This window comes from Corvus moneduloides, chromosome 2, assembly GCF_009650955.1.
Source record: "Corvus moneduloides isolate bCorMon1 chromosome 2, bCorMon1.pri, whole genome shotgun sequence".
Lineage (NCBI taxonomy): Eukaryota > Metazoa > Chordata > Aves > Passeriformes > Corvidae > Corvus > Corvus moneduloides.
The window spans coordinates 92,478,088-92,498,004 of NC_045477.1; the positions used below are offsets into that span (position 1 = coordinate 92,478,088).

The 19,917-nt window shown below is 42.6% G+C and overlaps 1 protein-coding gene across 2 annotated transcripts in view; it reads right to left on the reverse strand.

Moving 5' to 3' along the window:
* Positions 1-19,917, reverse strand: part of AFF3 (AF4/FMR2 family member 3) — a 318,221-nt gene that overhangs the window by 64,464 nt on the left and 233,840 nt on the right. Inside the window, exon 9 of one of the 2 annotated variants that reach the window (XM_032100355.1) lies at positions 8,984-9,024. In XM_032100355.1, coding sequence (XP_031956246.1) covers positions 8,984-9,024 — 41 coding nt within the window. The remainder of the gene's footprint in view (positions 1-8,983; positions 9,025-19,917) is intronic. The other variant, XM_032100356.1, reaches the window with a different exon arrangement.

Consider the following 19,917-nt stretch of genomic DNA (forward strand, 5'->3'; position numbering starts at 1 on the left):
TCAAGGGGGGATTTTTATCTATTAAATCAGAGTCATGGGATTTTTTAACCCCCTCCCCTGTTTTGGGGTTTGTTTTTTCTTTTTTCTTTTTTTTTTTTAATTTGCCAAACTGTTCATTTAGAACAGTTATGTTTGGTTGTGCCAGTAAGTAATAAGTGAGAGCTATTTGTGAATTATTTGTCTGCTAATTTTTCACAGAGAAGGGCCTCTTCTGTGTGAATGTGTGGGTGAGAGGCAGTGTCCCACCATGAAAAAGAGTTCTGTGCCTGAGTCAAGAACAAAAAAACACTTTAAAATCTTGATAGCAATCTAACACAGAAGATACACTGCTATGCAAAGTAAATTTTGTTAGATATAAAATACCTACCTTTAAAATAAACAACTTTCTTTTTGGCTAAAATGATGGAAGATTGCAGACCATATTAAAGAAAGCATGTGTCATATTTATATCACACCCCATGGAAAAATACCTGATTTAATTTAAATAATTTCTATTTATTTCTGCCTTTCAAAATGATAACATTTTCAGGTTATAGAAATGCAATGTCTGAACTTAGACTTTTTACACCCAGTTTCAATCCAGGCCTAATTTTACTTCTAAGTTAAAAACACATTAGAGCAAACAGTCATAATATGATCTGGCCCCTCTCTGACTGCAAAAAGGGCAGCCTACTATAAATACAGTCCTTGAGAGAAGGAAGGTCTTCCATTCGGAGAAGGAATTTGAAATTTCATGCCATTCCAGTTTGGAACAAAGCCCTCCAATTCTGAATTTACCCATGAAACAACCTCAAAAGAAAGCACTAATAATGAAAAATAAAGCAGAAAGTGCTTGGTCTGGTAATTTGTAAAGAAAAAAGTCACCAGACAGACTCCCTGGAAATGTTGAGTGAGCAAAAAAAACCACTTGTAACTTTAGAAAATGAGCCATTTGAGATTTCTGGTCTCAGTTTACATCAAAAAGGTTTCAATGGTTCCAGAGCCTGAACACTTTCCCTGCTCATCAAGTTCCCAGTGAGGGTCTTGGGGAGCTAGTAGTGCCCTACGGGACTTCTGCTGTCCCTTCACACCAGCATATGTGAAATAGCTAAGTGGTAAAAAGCTGTTCCATCCTAAGAGCTTTGTTTAATTTCACAAATGCTCCAGTTTTTCTTTGGGAGAAAACCCAGGCTGTTCAAACATTTCCTTTCACTGAAATGCAAGAAACCTAGAACAGTATGAACCATTCCTCAATGGTAGAATAAATCCAATACTTTTCCAAGAGGAGAGGAAAGGATAAAAATCTTCCTGCGACTTACATCAAAATTGAGGCAGTCATGAAAAAAAGGAGGAGACATCTGGATGGGACTGCATGGGGGAGCAAAGTATCTCAGATCACAGCAATGTGACTCCTTGCAGGAGCATTTCAGGCCTGCTTCAGCCACAACTAATCCCCACGGAGAAATCACAGGGTACCTCATTCTTTGTTCTAACTCATCCTATTTTTTTGCCTGCAAGGAAACTGGACACAGTTCTGCATCTGTGTAGTATCCTCTTCACCCCTCAGAGAACAAAGGGCCAGCCAAAGCACAGACTGTGTGTTGTCTCCACTGGGGCCTCATGAAGACACTGTTCTGAGGAATCCCTTGCCCATCCTGGGCACAAACATATCTTTTTCATGGCACTGGCATCCTGCAGAACCTGACTGCTCTCCCCTGAGCAAACCAGTCTCCCCTTTCCTTTTTGCCTCCATTGTTGCCAGGGTCAGAACAAAAGCAAGCGCAAGGAGAAAATGCTCTTGAATCTAAAATTAAAAAATACAGAAGGCAGATAGCTTTACCAGGGACAAAGGCAAACCCAGAAATTTAGCTGAGATTTCTAAACCACCTTTGCAGGAAGGCAGGAAAAACCAACTGGAGCAAGCATGTCATCATCCGTGGAGCTGATGCCAAAAAGCCCTGTTGTGCCTCGCTGATTACTGAACGATTAAAGCTTGAAGGGGGGATCTCCTTCCATCTGCTGCATGGACTGCTGCCTCACTCAGAGGGAACTGAGATTTCTCCTTTGCATTGCTGCACCTGCTCCAGAGACTCCCTGAGCTACAGCTAGGACGCGATTCACAAGCACACAGGGGTCATAAGTCCCAAACTTGTGCCATGTAACTGGACCAGGCTGAGGTGTTACTGCTTGCTATGAATTTTCAGCTTTTCTTAAAATAAAGTGGTAATGAAAGTGGTGATTTGTGTGAACAGCGCGGCCACCAGTTTCCTGCTCTTGGTGCTGTGTAAACCTGAGCTCTCTTTCATCAGACTGCCAGGAAATAGATACAAATGTATTTAGAACATTTCACTTTTTGCAGCATAGCACTAAAAATAGCACAATATGTCAGTCCTAGTATAGGGCTCTCTGTTCTCTTATCCCACTGCTGAAGTAAGAAAGGCATAATGTTATCAACTAACTGTTCTCCCACCTCTTTGAATGAAGCAAGTTTTAGCTACAAGAATTACTTTCAGGGTTAAAATCCCTTGTTTTACAACAGGTTCATTGCCTAGGGGGACTTTTATTGCCCAGAGGGAGCATAGTGTTCAAATCTCATTGAAATATCACAAGTAGTATTGATAACAAGGAAAACAGAATTCATTAACAAACTCACTGCCTATAGCTACACACTCATGATATATGGACATGGTGTTCAGAGCATCAATTCCATAAAACTCTAGGTCAGTGCTCCTTTTATCCACATTTATGAAGATAGACAGACAGGTTAGACAAGATTATGCCTCCAAGAGTCATAAAAATGTAGAAGTTTCCCAACTGCAAACTGATTTTTCAAAGAAAATTATGTGCACAATTTAACAGGATAGCCACACATGCCTCCCAGGTTCTATATTGTTAATGTTTGTTTCCTTTTGGATTGTTCCTGTTTCTCCTACTCTCACACTTTTTATATTTTCCTCAGATACACACATTAGAAAAACACTCTCACACTTCTTGTCCTATGTGATTTATTCCGAAGAAATTAAATTACATTTTTATAAGCCTGTGTTACCACAAATGATAGCTGAAGATTTGCTGAAAAAATTAATTCCTGATCTGTTGCCGTGAAGCATCCTCGCTAGCACTGTACTGACTCCGTCTTTCAAAACCAGATGGAAGCAGTCCAACAGTATGATTAACTTCTTAGTCCCTGCAATTTCCTATTGCTCTACTTGCCCTAGATTTCAGGATTGACCTCCTGCTTCACTGCAAAATGCACAGTTGCTCAGTTTGATAAATCACATGAATACTTTTTTGATCACAGTTATCTACTATTTACTACATACCCGGTGAGGTTAATCATATGCTGAGGCACTTCATATGCTGCACACATATACACTCTTCTTCCCAATAGCACTTTGCATATTCTTCATGCTGCCAGCCAGAAATGGGACCTGTTTTCTCCTTACTAGTATGTGAAAGACCGCAGACCTACACCTTGCATTTTTACCTTCCACATTCACGCTGTAATTATACTCACAATGTTTCTTAAAAGACCAAGGAAGTCAAAGAAAATATGTGAGAAATTACTAGTCAGACCTTTCTTCTAGCAGATAGATATTTTTTTCAAAATGCAGACGTTTCTGGGAACAAGAACTGATTGTCTTCTCCCAGATATCTTTGGGGAGCAAATGCACGAGTTTGCCCATAGGGAGGTGGGAAATGTTTGGCTCTCATGATAGCAAAACACTATCACGTCCTTGAAGAAAAAAATACATCTTAACTTTTCTTTTTCTGTCTTTAAACATCAAAGGAATTCCAGTATTTAGTAGGGCTCAAAATTGTTACAGTTCCCTGGGACAGTTCTGCTCCACCTTCTCACACAGCAGTACATCCGCATCACATCTTTGGTGTTATGGTAGAACAATTCTAAATAAATACCAACAATAGTCAAGGTATGAGAAAACATCCAGCAGCAAAAAAGTGAGTGCTACAGGTCTTGCTCACAAATTAAATAGAGGGAAATGGAGTCCCAGTTTTACAGAGATACCTATTCCTTTTCACTCTAAGCTGTCTACACAGACTCTTCTTCTAAAGCCCTTTTTCACTAATTCACAACATTCTCCAATACTGGGAAAAGTATCCTATATACAATATGTATCATTAGTCTTCCACCTCCATGTTCTGTGACTAGCAGAACTAGCAGTTTCTGTGAGAAACTCTAGACCATTCCAAGGAGCAGCTGCTCTATACTGGGGCGGGGGGCAGGAGGGGGGGATGCAAGTGTGAGACACCAGCATTTCCAAACAGCCAAGCTTTCATGTAAGACATAAATGATAAATCCATATATTCTCTCTCAGAGGTATTCTCTTTTTCCTTTCAAGGATAATCCAGGAAGTTTAAGCAATGTGCTAACAGTGAGAGCTGCGTGTCTGCCTCTGTGGCAGTGAGCACTGTGCGCGTAGGCTCTTCTCCAGCCAACCTTTTTGACTCCTGTGGAGCCTGTGATCTCAGTTCCGTCACTCTCTGCTGGGACCCAGATCAGCTGTCCCAAGCCAAGGCTTCCCCTCGGCTCTCACTGATTGCACAATGCTGCTGCATGAAGCCTTTCTGGCCAGCCTGCCAGCTGAGTCACTCACTGATAAGCTGACTGATGTAGCTTCTCATGTGAAGGACTCTCACGGTGTGAAAGGCGATGTTATCGAAAACATCAGTCCAACACAAACAGTAAGTATGTGAGTGACATGAAGCACATGAGTATTTTTGCTAGCTGCCACTGGACTATTTATTTACTTTAGGGTATCACAAGTTTAAGTGCTTTGCATAATCACAGCTCAAGCAGATACCTGAGAACAAGAAAACTTTGTCTCCTTCCACAAAAAGTTTTAAGGCTGCTTGGACAGCTGCCTTGCCTGCCCTAAGTGATCTGTTAAAAATCTACATTGCCTCTTACTGTTGCTTTAATATTTTACAGGCAGTGCCTCCCCAGGCCTCCTAACACAAATAGTGTATCTCAGTGTGGCTTTGTCTGAAGAAGAGCTGTGCTACACATCCTGCTGGACTAATCATCAATTTTGTGGCTGCTTACAATCTCAGGGGAAGGGACTGGGTTGTCCGAGGTCAACCTTTTTGATTTCTCTTGCATCTCAGTGCTAAATGCATGCATGCAGCCATGAGAGGCAGTGCAGCAGCATCTCTGCTTGCAAATGTCTCTCCCCACAGATGTGAGGCTCTGCTGCTTCTCAGCTCCCCAAACTCTTCACTTCTCCAGAGGGGAAGGGGAAAATTTTGTTTGCCTTTCAGGATCCTAAGTGCTACTGGCCAGTCCCATCAGGGTAAACCACCTCATCTCTGGTACAGCCCGCATTTTGGTGTCCTAACCACGGCATGGCATGGTTACATGGGAGTGCAAAGCACTATCCCTCCTGCCCAGACTGAAGGTCAAGACAGGCTGTGAAGCTCACCAGCCATCATGAATGGGGCTTTTCTCCACTGACAAATGGATGCTGGTGCTGAGATGCCTACTCTGTGAACAGCACAAGCTGGTAAATCTAAAAGGTTTATCATAGCCTGTGCTTCACAGTTCAGGTCTGGACGACACATATGTATCACGCAGGTGCTGAGTGTAAGCTATTGAGCTGGACTCTTTTCAGGGCTTATCAGCTGAGCGTGGCTGGCCTGCCAGCACAGCCATATGGCTCCTGAGATGAGTGGGTTCAGCTCTGCCTGTACCTTAAATGCCTGTGCTGAGATTTTTATGGGCAGAGCTGGTGGGTTTTGCCTGCATCCTCCAGTATAAGTACACAGAAAGGAGAGCAGACCGTGGCTGTGAAGTCAGCACATCTCCCAAGTACCACCCAAGCACTCAGCAAAGGACTTGTCTTTCCCTTGTTACAACCAGAGAGGAAATTCAGCAGTGGTACAGCAGTTTCCTCCAAGTGTTTAAAACTCTTCAGCAGACCCACTTGGCCTACACTCCGGCACAGAGAATTAAAAGCAACCAGGGGAGTAAAAGTGCCCTAGGACCACTGTAAATCTTGACTTCATGGAAAATCTTATCTTGCACATGAATATGAGCTGCGAATAAATTTAATGTGTGGATTAAGTACTGTACGGTCTCCCTCATGGTGGGCTTTTCAGCCGAAAAAGAACAAAAGAATAATAATGAGTGTTGTGTTTGGGTAGGATTGCAAACAGCTGTAATTTACAGCTGGACATTCTCTATTGCAAATGTATCCAGCAAGCAAGAGCTTCTGGGTTAGTGGAACAGACTGCAAAAAAAATTAGCTTTTAACTTCAGCCTTAAGGTCAGAGTTCTGGAACCATGGGAGTCAATAATAAAATCTATTTAGCTCAGTGGGATTAAGCAGGTTTAAGACCTGGCTTAACCACACTGCTTACTGTTAAATAACAACAGAACACACTGAATATTTTAGTTACAGGAATTTTTCTTCATTTGAAAGCTATTCAGGCAGTGGATATGGGAGTCAGACAATTGAAAATATGCCAGCACTATACCATTAAGGCATATGAGTTAAGTTCTTGCTCTTCTCTGTCCCAGAAAGTGAGTTATCTGTATAGTTTGACCACTTTACTGAAGAGCACAATAAAATTAAAACCAAGCTGTAGTGAATAAACACCGAGGGCTTTTCATGAGAGAATGAAAAGCTAATGGGGCCAGTGCATCTTTGCTGACAAAATAGTGAGTGCATGTGCAGAGCAACCTGTCTTCTGGAAGCAGAAAAGCTGTTTCACTCAAGCTTCTGGGTCACTAATCTTTGTGTTTGCACATAAATCTGCTGGGGGTTACTGTGTCATTCTGAAAACAAGACTGAGTGCAATGCACTACAGAAGTCAATGGCTAGGTTTAAAAACTCTTTTTTGTTTGTTTAGTTTTTTTCTCCTCTTTTAGTTTAGCTAATTGTTACCTCTTTACTAGAACCTGAAAGCAAGAACTGCAGCAGGAACTGCTGGAGAATATAAAAAAAAAAAAAAAGGGCAAAATTACTGAAAGCTTTATAGTAAGCTGCCATCTCCCTTGTTGCTGGGAAGTGCTGGTGTGTGACTGGGAGCTCTGAGTTGCTACTGGGACACAACTAATGAGCAGCAGTATCACAGGCATCCTCACTCTAGCCAAGAGGAGACAGAAACTGCTGTCACAGTGTGGGATTTTGGCCCCCTGCCCTCCCATTTGCTTGCTGCAGTGAGGTCATGGGTGGCAGGGAGGCAAACCCCCAGGGTGCACCCCCAGCCTTCCCAGCACCCCCTCCAGAAGGCAGGGGAAGGAGGGTGCCCTGGCAGCTGAATATATGCAGAGCAGGTTGGAAAGCTGTAGACCCTGAGCATGTTTTTGGGGCAGACAGGGAAATATTTGGTCATAAATCCTAAATCTGAGGTGTGATGGTTATTAATACTGAGGCCCTTCTGCCCTTTGGATGAGGCCAGCCTGCACCCAGCTCCCTCACCACCTTTGATGAGGTAGGGAACATTGATCCATCACCACCACTTTTCTTTCCAGGGGAGACAGAAATCAAACTGTGGGGTTTGGGGCTTGCTAATTACCTCCAGGGGCACTCCTGCAGGAATGTTCCTCATTCAGCCCAGGGGGAGGATGCTGTGAAAAAAATTCCCATGTTTCCTTTGGTCATGGTATTGTCCCCACCAAGTGCAAAATCTGCTTTGCCTTGGGGTGAGTTTGCACACCTCCAGGGAGAGGGGCATGATGCTGACTCCAACTCCACTTTCTTTTGACTCCAACTCCACTTTCTTTTTGCATTCATTCCAGTTACAGCAAATACTTCTGTGCCCTATAACTGTGCCAGCAATTTCACCCACATCCCATACATTTCACTCAGAATTTTTTTTCCTTAAAGGGGGGCAAAAAATTCTAAACAAAACGCTGTTTGTAAACTTGGGGAGGGAAGGTTGATAATTTTGGCCATCTTAGCCTCCAAGCAGAGAGAAATGTTATTCATCCATGCACAACATATAATTCAGCCTAAGTGACAGGCTCTGCTCTGGAGAAATCCTGGCCTGAGCTGGCTTCCAGAGTCAATTACCGCTTATTCCCAGGGAGGCGGGGGGCTGGGGGCCAGACGGAGCAGAGGGGGCTGCCAACAAGGCATGGGGAAATTTACTCTGTGTCAGCCTGCATGACACAGTACCTCATTTGTGGAAAAATGTAAATCTGCTAGTTCTTTTTCACAGGCACTAAAATGTACAGTGTCTCCTCCCCGTTCCCTACCCCCTTTCCCAAAACTGGAAAAGAAATCAGAACCGTCTTAGAAAGCTACCTTATATTTCAATCAATCCTCTTTCATAAAAGTCATTTAAGGTAAATACCTGTGCAGACCTACAACCCAACTATAACATTTACTATGGCCCAAATCCTGAATTCCTCACTCAGGCAAGTTTCCCATTGAAGTTAATAGATTTTTGCTTGAAAAAGAGCTGAGTAAAACCTGAACACTAAGGATTTGGTCCCCTGCTTATCTGCCTGGAGCACTGCTGCAGTTCCAGAAGAAGTGAAAAAATTAATTAAATTCCTCCAAAATACCAATCCCTTAAAACTTAAGGGGTAAAAAAGGGCATTGTTTTTGTGTACAAAACATACAGAGAATCTCATCAAAGGAAGAATAATTCCCAGGGAAAGGACTTGGAAAAAGTCAAAAGAGAACATCCCGGAATAAATAAAGTACTTATTGCTGAGAAATGAGTTCAGATATATCTCAGCAAACTCTAAGCTCAGAATTTACTGCATCATTCATGCCTTCTCCAGTAAGTTTCTTATCTCTCGTTTGGTATCACAACAAGGGATTCTGCATACTCTGTATGAAATACAACAAGACTGTGATTTTTGCAGTAATAAACTCTACACATGCATGACAAATCCAAGCATGCAAAATGTTTAACATCCCAGTTCACAGATACTTTGGGGACAAAATCCGATTATGAGTTATATGCCACAATAAATAGGGCTCAACGTTTCATAAAGCAATTTATAGTTCATAAAAATGACAAAATGTACCTGTCAGATAGAACGCGGAGAGCAGATCTCTGTGCTGCCTGCTGGAAGAAAGGGCAGAGATGTTTATTTTATATTCTGACTTGAAAATTATGAGCACAATCAACACTTTAAAAAATGCGTTACACACATTTTTGTCACATGTCCAAAATGTTAAAGTATGAGCAAAGTAGCAGAGAGTCTATAGTCAAATGGACATTCCAGCCTAGTAAATGTAAGAACACACTTTGTTTAAAATGCCAAAACCCAGAAGATTGTCAAAGCACCACACAGTATTTGAGGTCTGAACTACTCTATTTAGACAATTTTTTCTGTAGGTCCCTGAAAACTCGCCAGGACTCGGTTTTCTGCTTTCCCCTCTCCCTGCTTCCACACTCCCACTCCTTCTCCTTTACCATTAGTCTCCTCCCATTCTTCCACAGAAACAAACATCACATATTTGGTTCCTTTTGCGATGAATTATAAGTTTTGCAAAGCTTGCCAGAGCTGCTGTAGACTTTTCATGAGTGCTGCCATGTTAATCTGCTGGCAACATTTGCCTACTCAGTACAGGATTGACCTTTTGCTGGTTTGCTCTTCAGTTTTTGCCTAGTAAAACTCTTTGGATGGGGTGGGGAAACATGGTTCTTGTTCTTGTGTTAACCACCAGGTCTGGGAATAGAAATCATAGCTTCTCAAGTTTAATAGGACCCCCAAGCCTATCCCTGAGCTAGTTTGGCACTTTACTATTATTATTTTTCAATCACTTCAAGTGGTGTGATTCATGGCACAGTAATCAGCTGCTAAGCAAAGATGAAATCCATAATGTTTTGAAAATCTGCCTTAAAGCCTCCATTCCACTTGGACATGGCCAGAGTGTCCTATCCCCAGCTGCACCTGTCCAGGCTGTGCTTCACATGGCACAGAAGGGACACAGAGCTAAGCAGTACAGAGAGTCAAGGGGCAGGAAAATAAAAGTATATTTTCTCATTGCAATTACCAGTAAATACGTTTTGAAACTGCTCTTCCTGACTTATCAGCCTGCTGGGGACTGCATCCCTATTTCCAAACAAGCTGGATGACTTACAGGTATCTTGCTCAGCACCAGAGACTATGAAGGTAACCCTTTTGGCTTGGCAAAAACGCTGCTGACAAATTGCAAAGAAAAACTTGATAAAACCTGACTTGTGGCTGCAGTTACATCGTATTTCACAGAAAAGTGTGAAAAGATCCCCTGAATGGATCCCTAAAGATCTGACAGGAGTGGGAAGAGTTTCCACTTGATTTTGGAGGCAGGATTTCTGCTCTGTGTACTTTCTGAAATAACTTGTGCCTCCTGAGTTCCCTGGGGAGATGCAGTTCGATGTGTATCACACACCAGATTGTCAGAAGACACAGTGGCATAGCTCACAGGATGGTTTTTCCTTAGTGTTGACTTGCTGCAGTGGACAGAGAACCTGTGGGAAGGGCTTGGAAGGTACCAGCAGCTCAGTAGGAGCTTTCCCATGGCATGAACACATTGTTTTTAGTGTTAGGAAAATAATATGGTGAGTCTGGTATTTTTCGCTGTTTCCCATAGGTCATACTATTTGCATGCTCTTGGATACAAAACTATCCATGCCACTGGCTTCAGGCCTTGAAGAGTGCAGCCACTCTCCAGTCCTGTGGGCTGGAATCACTTCTCCTCTCTCCTCTGCAAGGGGTTCTTTAGGACAATGTCATACCACACATTCTTGCCCACAAGTTCAGGGGAGACCCAAACCTCAGGTTTTAGAATGATTTATGGCTTAAACTCTTTCTTAACGCCCTGGGCCAACACAAGTTCCTCTGCTCCCATGCCTAATCACTCTCACTAGCAGGAGGCTATGGCCATTTTGAGTTTCAAGCTGCCCAACTTCCATGCTGAAGCCTGCACTATGTTACACCGTTGTCTGCAAAACTCAGGAGCCTCTCTCACTATCTGAGCCCTTTTCCATGGCCAAGTTGTGTAGACACCGTTCAGGTCATCTTTTCCTCCCCACCAGCAGCCAGGGCCAGTCTTTCCCTCATGCAGCCACTATGTGGCAGTGCTGTTGAAAACACTTCTCATGTTTCCCACTCCTGCCTTGGGCCACCCAGGTGCTCATGTGCTTGTGCAGGGCAACAGGTTAGAAAACTGATTCAGTTGAAAAATAACAATTTTCCTTCATTTTTGTTCTTTTTTTTTTACCCCCCCCTAATTTCCCCTGTGTTATTTGTAACCTAGATCCCTTTTCTGAGCTGCTTCCCCACGGAGAGTGTGTCACACCACAGAGTGCAGTGTGAGAATCAGAATGGTATTGGGGGGGTAGTGTGCAGTGGAGACCTTTGCTGCTGACATAAGGTCATGTCCACCAGCAAGGTCACTTCCACCTGACATTGTGTCCACTCCTCTCCGGAGCTGCAGAGCACTCCTGGAAAAAGGTATATGGTGGCTCTGGTAGCCAGAAGGCATCGAAGGAGACAGGTTGCTCCGCAGCCACAGACCTTGTGGATATTGCAGAGACCACAAGAAAGGAAACATGAACTTTGATGATGCTAAAAGCCCCTAATATGGGATGTGGGGTTCATGTCACTGTTGTATTTCCCTAAAATCCCTAATTTTGAGAGGAAGAAGTGCTGGATAATTTTTCTTCCAGGCTTGAGGAAAGCTGCCCTCAGGAGGGAAGACGAGAGGTCCCTTGTGTTGACCCAATTTGGTGTGCTAACCGAGCCAGGAGACACTGTGGAACTGCAGCCTCTGTAAGTGTGCCAATCTTCAGTTTCCATCTTGGTGCATCCAGTTGCTGAAAGCTTTGGAAAGATGATCCCCTCTGGACAAGAAAGTGGATTCAGATGACATAGAAATGTACAAGTGTTTTTCAGTGAGATCATTCTACTTTTTCAATTACCCTCTCATTTTAAGTCCTTTAATAAACATCCTTCTTCACTGAGGTGCAATGCAGATTGCATGGGGCACCTAAGTCTTTGCCTGGTGGTCACACATTCTCTAAATGAGACTATTGATTTCTTTCTTATACGGTCTGGAAATACAACTGTGTTTGATTGCATATTTGTGTGACCCCCTGAGTTGGTAATGGCCCCATTTCTAAATGATGGGGAATAAGATCCAGTCGCAAGTTTATTCTTCCTCCCTGGAGAAACAGATCTATTGCCTGCAATGAAAGGCAGTTAGCAACTATCCAGCAATTTTAATTCTAGCCTATATTGCTCCCCTCTCCTGGAGAAAGTGAGCTGTTGTAATTAAAGGTAGTTAGCAGTTTCCTAGCAAGTATAAATACTTGCAGCCACTAATTACAGTCTCCTCTCTTGTTCTACTCCCTGCCACAGGACTGGGCTGCTCAACTTATGTGGAAATATCTGCCCTCACTTCTTGCTAACCGTTTGTGATCCTATTCACACTCATTCGTGAATCCCCATGGAGGGTCATGACCCATAGTTTGAGAAACTCACAGCTATAGAAACAGCTTTTTGTGATTTATTATGTTTCTAATATGCTGGTATTATCTATCAAACAATGTAAGCAAAGGGGTGGTACTTCATATCATATAATGCCTACATGACTATTTTTTTAATAGCTACATTTTGACTGTGCTATTTAATTTGCATTTTATTTTACATCATTAACAACTTTACTGAGGCCAACTCATCATCCACCAAGAAAGCTGAGAATATGGTCTACAGTCTTTATTATTCCTGGAAGTAAGTGACTATGCTGGTTATAGAAATTGGGGATAAGAAGTAATTTTGATATTGCCAACAGAATTTTAATATCTCCAAGACTTAGCACTAAAAAGTGCTTTATATAAAGGGAAGCTTAATATTCTCCTGATAAGTGGTAGAATGTGTTAACCAGCAATGAACATAATCCTGAATTTTCAGTTCTTGGAATCAGTGGGGCTACTTAACGGAGGAAAGTTCTCCTCAATATGAACACGGATATTGGAGGCCAACTCACCACATAATAACTTACATGCTGAGTAGGAAGGAGGGAAGGGAAAAGAAACCCCTCAGGTGTCTCAGGTACATGGGCTAGAGAAACCAGCCACAGTAAATGAGTATGAATTATGCTGTTTCACTACATCAAGAATTGCAAATTACAGGACACTGGCTGCTTAGACTTCTTTGATCCCCAGCTGAGTTGGTTAAGATACATTTCGGGCAGACTCTCATTGATCTGCCTATAGCCTATTAATCATTCATGAAATATTCTAGCTGTACCCCAAGACTACTGGGACAAAACAAGTTTTCAGCCAGCAGTAATCATGGTTGGGTTCTCAGTCTCCAGAGATTTCATCTCCTTTCTCCATCCTTTATTGCAATGAGCCAGAGCTTGGGAACATACTCAGGTTTCTGTGTGTGTTAAATGAGCTACCAAAATTAGCTTGAAGTGTGACAAGTTGCAATCTGTTGTTGAAGGGAAATCAGAGAGGAAATTAAATACTTTTATTGTAATTGGGACTGAGCAGTGAGCTAGCTCATTGTAATTGGGACTGAGCAGTGAGCAGAAGGGGTTGAATACAGCTATTGAAATGGAGATCCAGGAGTGTTAAGAGTGCTCCCCAGAAATCCCTCTTTTTTTAATTTGTTGCAAAAGGATTGCTTCATAAACTGCTGGGCTCACAGGCATTTTTGGATAAGAAACAAATGAGAACTACTGAAGTATGTTCTGCTGGGCTTGGAAGACTGTCTTGGAGGCACTGTGGGCTGACTGTAGATGCATTTTCCTATACCGCACCCACAGCAACTTTTGGCAAATCAAAGCCAGTAAACTGGCTGTTGGCAGATTCAGACATTTTGCTTTCCATCTTGCCTGTCCTGTGGATTAACTGCTGTTTTTGCGAGAGAGCTCAGTTACAGTGATTGTATGGAGTTACACGAGCTACACCAGAGACTTCACTGAGATGGCACAGGTGTGCACGTGGTGAGAAGTTGAACCATTTCTTTGGTGACAGTGAAGTAATACATGCTACCTGTGCATGAGTAAATTCCATAGCTTCCAGAGCATCTTGTTTGTCTTCCTTGGGTGGTAGGTGCTGCCCTGGAACTGTGCAGTGAACCATTTATGCTCTAAGTCAGCAGCCCTCATGTTAGCAACCACCCAGAGTGCTGGATGTCACCCTATATTGGACTGCAGTTAATGAGCTGTAGACATACTTTTTCCAAGCCAGGGTTAAGGAAAGATGTCATTACTATATACTGCCATTTGGGAACCAAACCAGGAAAAACACTTTTATATCTGTCTTCTTTCATATTTCATTCTTCACATGTCTTCCATGTTGATTCTGTTTTTATTTCACAAGGTTTTGTTTGTTTTTAGCTTAAATGCAGTTTATTCCTAAGCTAGTGAAGCCAGGAATAAATTTTTGTGAAGAGCACAACCTGCCTGCATGCTTTAACTTGGGTGATGGGACTCTGCAGACTGGTTTTTTTCTGCTTCAAATCTTGGTGCTGTTGTGGACCCAGAGCAAACCTTCTGGATAATCCTGTGGTTGTGAACCCACCTCAGTCCAACCACATGCACAGTTTTCCACCTTCCATGTTAAGATGAGTTTATAAACACTTTCTTTTGCTGGAAGTTAGACCTGTGCCTGTGAGACAGAGCTGCCCTGCAGCCTCCCAGCTCCCTTCCCGGCACAGGTGTTTATAGACTGTGATCAAGCCAGCCAGCCAGCAGCCCTGCTTCAGTCAAGCTCAGTTCATTGTGCGGATATCTTTCGCTCCAGGGCATGTTTTCCCAACGAGTTAAGCATCTTTCTCCCTCTTCTTGAAACCTCTCCAATTTTCAGTGTTCTCCTTGAAGAGTGCAGAGCTGCTCATCAGGGCTGAAAACAGAAGTAATGAAAGCCTCTTGCACCCACAGACTTGCTCTGTTTAAATGCCCATGAGTATCTTGTGGCCACAAGAAGTTGCCGGAGGAGATCAGGTCAGGCAATTTATCATAAGTGATTCCTAACATGCCTTCTCTCACTGCATTATTCTGTACTCCTCACTGTTCCTAGGGGCTTTGTTTCAGGATTGCTTTCCAGTGTGGATTTCTGAGGGATTTAAAATCACTTGTAAACTGCAGCTTGAGTGTTTCTCTGTAAATTTGCAATATGAATGTATGAATGTGATTTTCACTGTCTGGTTCATATTTATTTAAGATTTACAGGCTGTAAGACTTAAAGGGGTCTCCCTTTCTTCCCATTTTGGAGTTGGTTATCATCAGAGCCACATCTTTTAAGAAACTGTAAAACTCCTTCTGGATTTCATGATTTTTCTGAGGCCTTTCAACACCTCGGTATTAATTTTTCACCCTGGAGTTTTATTAGTATGTTCTTGGCGTACATTGTTCTTTCTCCTCTGCTTTGCCCATTAATCCTTATTAATCTTCAGGGGCAACACAGTCTAGTGACTTGAACATGGCACCTGGGAGTGAAAGACCCAAGTGCTAATCCTGACTTTGTAGCTGACTTGCCATGTGGCTTCAAACAAGCTGCATCTCAGTCACAGTCTCCCTGTCAGTTCTATAGAGATAATAATTCTTTCTTAGCTCTACCTAAATACCTCTCAGGGGCATTGTATTAAGTAGTTAATACTTGTAAAGTGATTCGGATCTCCAAATTGCTGTATAATCAGCATGGATATTAACCATACAGAGAATTTTATAGATCTGTAAATGCTGAGTCTTCTGTCCTGCATCTGCTCAGATTTTTCCTGCAGTCTGTCCCCAACAATCATGCAAGGTTTCAACACAGATGAGCTAACTTTAATCTTTTTCAGTGGAGATGAGCAGAAGAAAAATCCTTGTCATTTTACATTAATAAAATTATTAATTTCCAATGCCACTGTAGGAAAGTCTCAGTCATTGCAAACAAATCAGCAGTCACCTTGGAAAACCTCCTCTGTCTCCACAGAAGTTGTCTCCTTATCCAGGAAAAAGTAACTTGGTTGAAGTCCTGCTTGCACCTAGGCTATCGCAGACAAGAATTATCAGTGTTGTGCCACAGGCTTTAAAAGATTTATTGGGAAGTCTGAAAGCTCAGAAATTAGATTTTTTTTTTTTGAGAAGTCCATATATGTGAAAATAGGGGAAAGACAAGCCTAAATTCCCGAAACAGTGGTGACACTTCCCAGGGATGTGCTATGTCAATCAACTGTGATGCATCTGCTACTACCCAAGTATCTGCTTGGATTGTGCTAGGAAATAAAAATAAAGAAAGGGGTAACACCCTAGGCTGATTGAAACCAGTGGTTAAATTCTCACTGACTTCAGAGGAGGCAGTTTTCATCCTAGGTGCAGGAGAAATTGTAGCAATGGTTCCTCAGTCTCTTTTTCTTAAACAGTAGTTTTGATAGATTGGCTTCTGAATCTTTTTACTTATTTCTCATCATGTTCTAATATAACTTCTACTCCCTTTATAGTGTCCTTCTCCCCCCAGTTTCTTTTCTTCATTAATTTTTTTATTCCCTTAATCCCTTTCCCCTTCTGAGTTCATTTTGTTTTCCAACATGCTCTCAGCTGCCTCTTTCTCTGTTTCTGTTGTCATCCACCTCTGTGCACCACATCTCCTTCACACAGCTCCTCATGCTGACATCACCCCTGCCTGAGCTCAATGGCCAAGGGGAGAGAAGTGAGCTTGACCTTCCGGCTTGCAGGGAGCAGCAGGCAGCTCCTAGAGAGGCTGAGACTTGTGTTTGTGTGCATGCACTCGTGTGTGCACACGTGTGAGAGAGACACAAGTGGGGTGCTTCTCCTCTAACAACTTTTAATAGCTGTGATGTCATGAACAGCACTAATTATTTGTGACTGCTGGTTATTTAACCATTCTCTTGCAGGCACGCTGGAATGCATTTGCCTGCAGGCAAACAGAGCTCGGTGGCCAGGCTTGAGCTGGACCAAGACTCAGGCACAGTGGCTGGCTTCAGCAAGGGCTCTCTGCAGCAGGAGGAGAAGTGCACAGGCTGTAAGGCTTATGAGAGACAGGGACAAGCAAAATCCAGCCTGGAAATCCTTCTTTATGCCTCAAGTTAGCTGACACTGCTGAATTGATTGCACTGGGATACATTCCCACGCCAGTCAAAACAGATGTTCATACAGTAATTCTACTTCACAAGGGGAAAAAGTTCTAATGAAAGATTCAAGAAGATGGGGTTAAGAATGTTACGTGAGATACAGAAAAAAGTTTTGGAAAAAGGTGATATGAGTGGAAGAGGGCAGGCTTCGGAGATTTACCAAGCTAAAACTCCGCTTAGTCACAGCATCCACATGAGGAGACAAGGAAGATGCCCTTACACTTTGAATTTAATTTCCGGTCTGTTTTAGAGTTCTGTTACCAAGAAGCATGCAGATCAAAGTGCTATGTTTAAATGTCCCCAAATTTTGAGCATGTCCAAGATCCAAGCTGATCCCTAACTTTTTTCACTGTCATTCATAGTTGTGGCATTCAAATTTAGAGCTTGATCCTACCTGCCAACCATAGAATCTGATTTTGTAAGATAGACAGTGATATGAGCCAAGTTTGGCAGGACAAGACCGAGCTCTTATTTTGTTTCATCTGACAGTTTCAGTGAGGCAATCTTGGTCTTCTTGTCATGCCTTGTGGAAGTGCAAATTTAGATGTCACAGAGATTTTAAAATCAGAGCTGGCAAACCACAAAAAAAACCTTGGCTCAGCTGGCTTAAATCTTACTCTGGATTCTAGTTAAGTTGGATACCAAAAGAATTGCTTCTCTAATACACAGGAAATAATGGACTTACCCAACTTAAGTCAGGCTGTTACAGTGGCTATTCCTCCAGTCTAAAAACACACTCACATTATAGTGACAGAGGGCTGAACGGAGCATTTGGATTAAGTAAAATATCACCTGAGGTTCCAACCATTCCTCTACCCAAAACTTAATTTTTTCCACTTTTGCTTATCTCTGATTTGTGCGGGTTTGGTTGCAGTCAGACTTGCATGTAGCCAGACTTCATGAAGTAAGTCTTCTGTGCTCAGTGGAGTGAGAAACTTCTCATCAGAAAGATATTTTCCTCCAACTTTATCAAGGCATTTTTTTTGAGAGAAATTCATTTGCAGAAATGATGCAGGCTCTGTATTTTTCTCCAAGCCTGAGTATTCTCATCTCCTTTTTCACTCATTTTCCCTTCTGATCAAACATCAAGTATTGCACTGACGAAGAGGTGAATAAAAGGGAACACAACACTAAAAGGACTTAATGTGGTTAAAATATTTGGACGTGGCATATGTGAATGCAATTATCACTGTCTAAAAATGGTTCTAACAATGAACAGGGCTAATGCAGTGTTGTGTTACAACCTGCCCAATAAAACTCTTTTCTCTAGATGTTCCAGCCTTGGTGCTCTGCTCAGTTGATCTTTGGCTTTGGAAAGTGATGTCCTAACAGGTCTTACAGAAAGAAAGCTTTGCTCTTTTTTCAATTTGTTTCAAAATTCGTTACAGATGGCTTCAAATTAGCTGAAATATTACATTTCATATGTAGAAGTACTGTTTATAAAGACTCTACTAGAAATTATTCCTTCTGGAGGAAGGTAGATGCATGACTGTTCATTTCAGGATAATTATCCTGTTTTTGTTGATTGTCACTCCATATCCAGAAGTGAAAAGTCCCACACCAATTGCCATCGAGCATCGACTTTTGTTCTGTTGCAATGTTGTGACAGATTTGGCTTGTCCTAAATGCCTGCGCTGCAGACAGTCTTACCAGAAAGATGCATTTCCAGCGATGCACCCTGGAAACACTCAGCACATACATGATGGGAAAGAAACGTAGGCACCCATGTTCCCACGGGAGCTACGGGTGTAACTTGAATCAGCATCAGTTTTTATGGCTTGACCATGACAGGGTGATGCTGAAGCATGGACAGGTCCCCCAGGGCCAGCAGCCCACCCCAACTGTCCCTAGGCTGCCGTGGGTGGGAGGCAACCCCAAGATGCCCAGGAGGGCGCCGGGCTGGGTGGGCTTCTATCACCCTGTGGGGCTTGGGTGGCGAGCCAGATCAGGCTGACAAGACTTTTTATTTTACTGTGCTAAAGTTGTGAACTTTCTGAGACTGCTCTTCCCCGAGGTCTCTTGTGAAATGACAAGGCTTTCTGTTTGTCTTGGCTTGCCTGCGGAGGGGCTGGTTTCGCTTACACCACTCACACCCTGCAGGGCCAGTCTGTCCCTGTCCTCTCTTGAGAAGGATGGCCACTTGCAGGCAAATGCTGCCTGATCTCTTCCTTCAGTACACGGCACATGAGCAAAATTAAGGAACCTGAGAGGATTGATTGCTTCTTCCCTGTGCACTCTGAGAGGGGGGGATTTTCAGCCCCTGCAGTTACCTGCCGCCACAGGAGAGTAGCCATACTATTTTTGCTTTGAAAAGAAAAAACTTGTGCCTTCCCTTTTGAGATCAGCTGGGGCTAGAGTGCAGAGCCATGTCCCTCAGAGTGTGTTCTGATTGCTTCTTCAACTTCTGTTTATACGATTTTACTAAATTTTGGCAGGAATCAAGAGCACATACCAGGGTGTTGGCTTTTATGAATCTCATGGGATGTGAAAGTCAAGCTGACTCCATGAACTTTGGTTACATATTCCAGACAAGCACAATGACTCTATTTATTCAGACTTGGCAGCCAGAATGCAGATTGACTCTGTGGGTAATAAATTTTCACAGCCACAAAACTTCAGCGGCAACCAACCTGATCCTGTGCAAAAAAAATGCATATGAGGAAGCAGGCTTGGGTTGCAAAAATATGTTAGATTATTATTCCATGTATGCGTACCAGTCAGTTAATTTATTTGGCTATTGATTGACATGAATTGCACAAATGATGCCAGGGATCTTTTTCCCCTTAAAGGAACTCCTTTCTATTACAAAATGTTCATGTTGTAAAAGGACAAGTAAGGGGGGGAAAAAGAGAATTGTTCATATTACAATTGACAATCTCCTT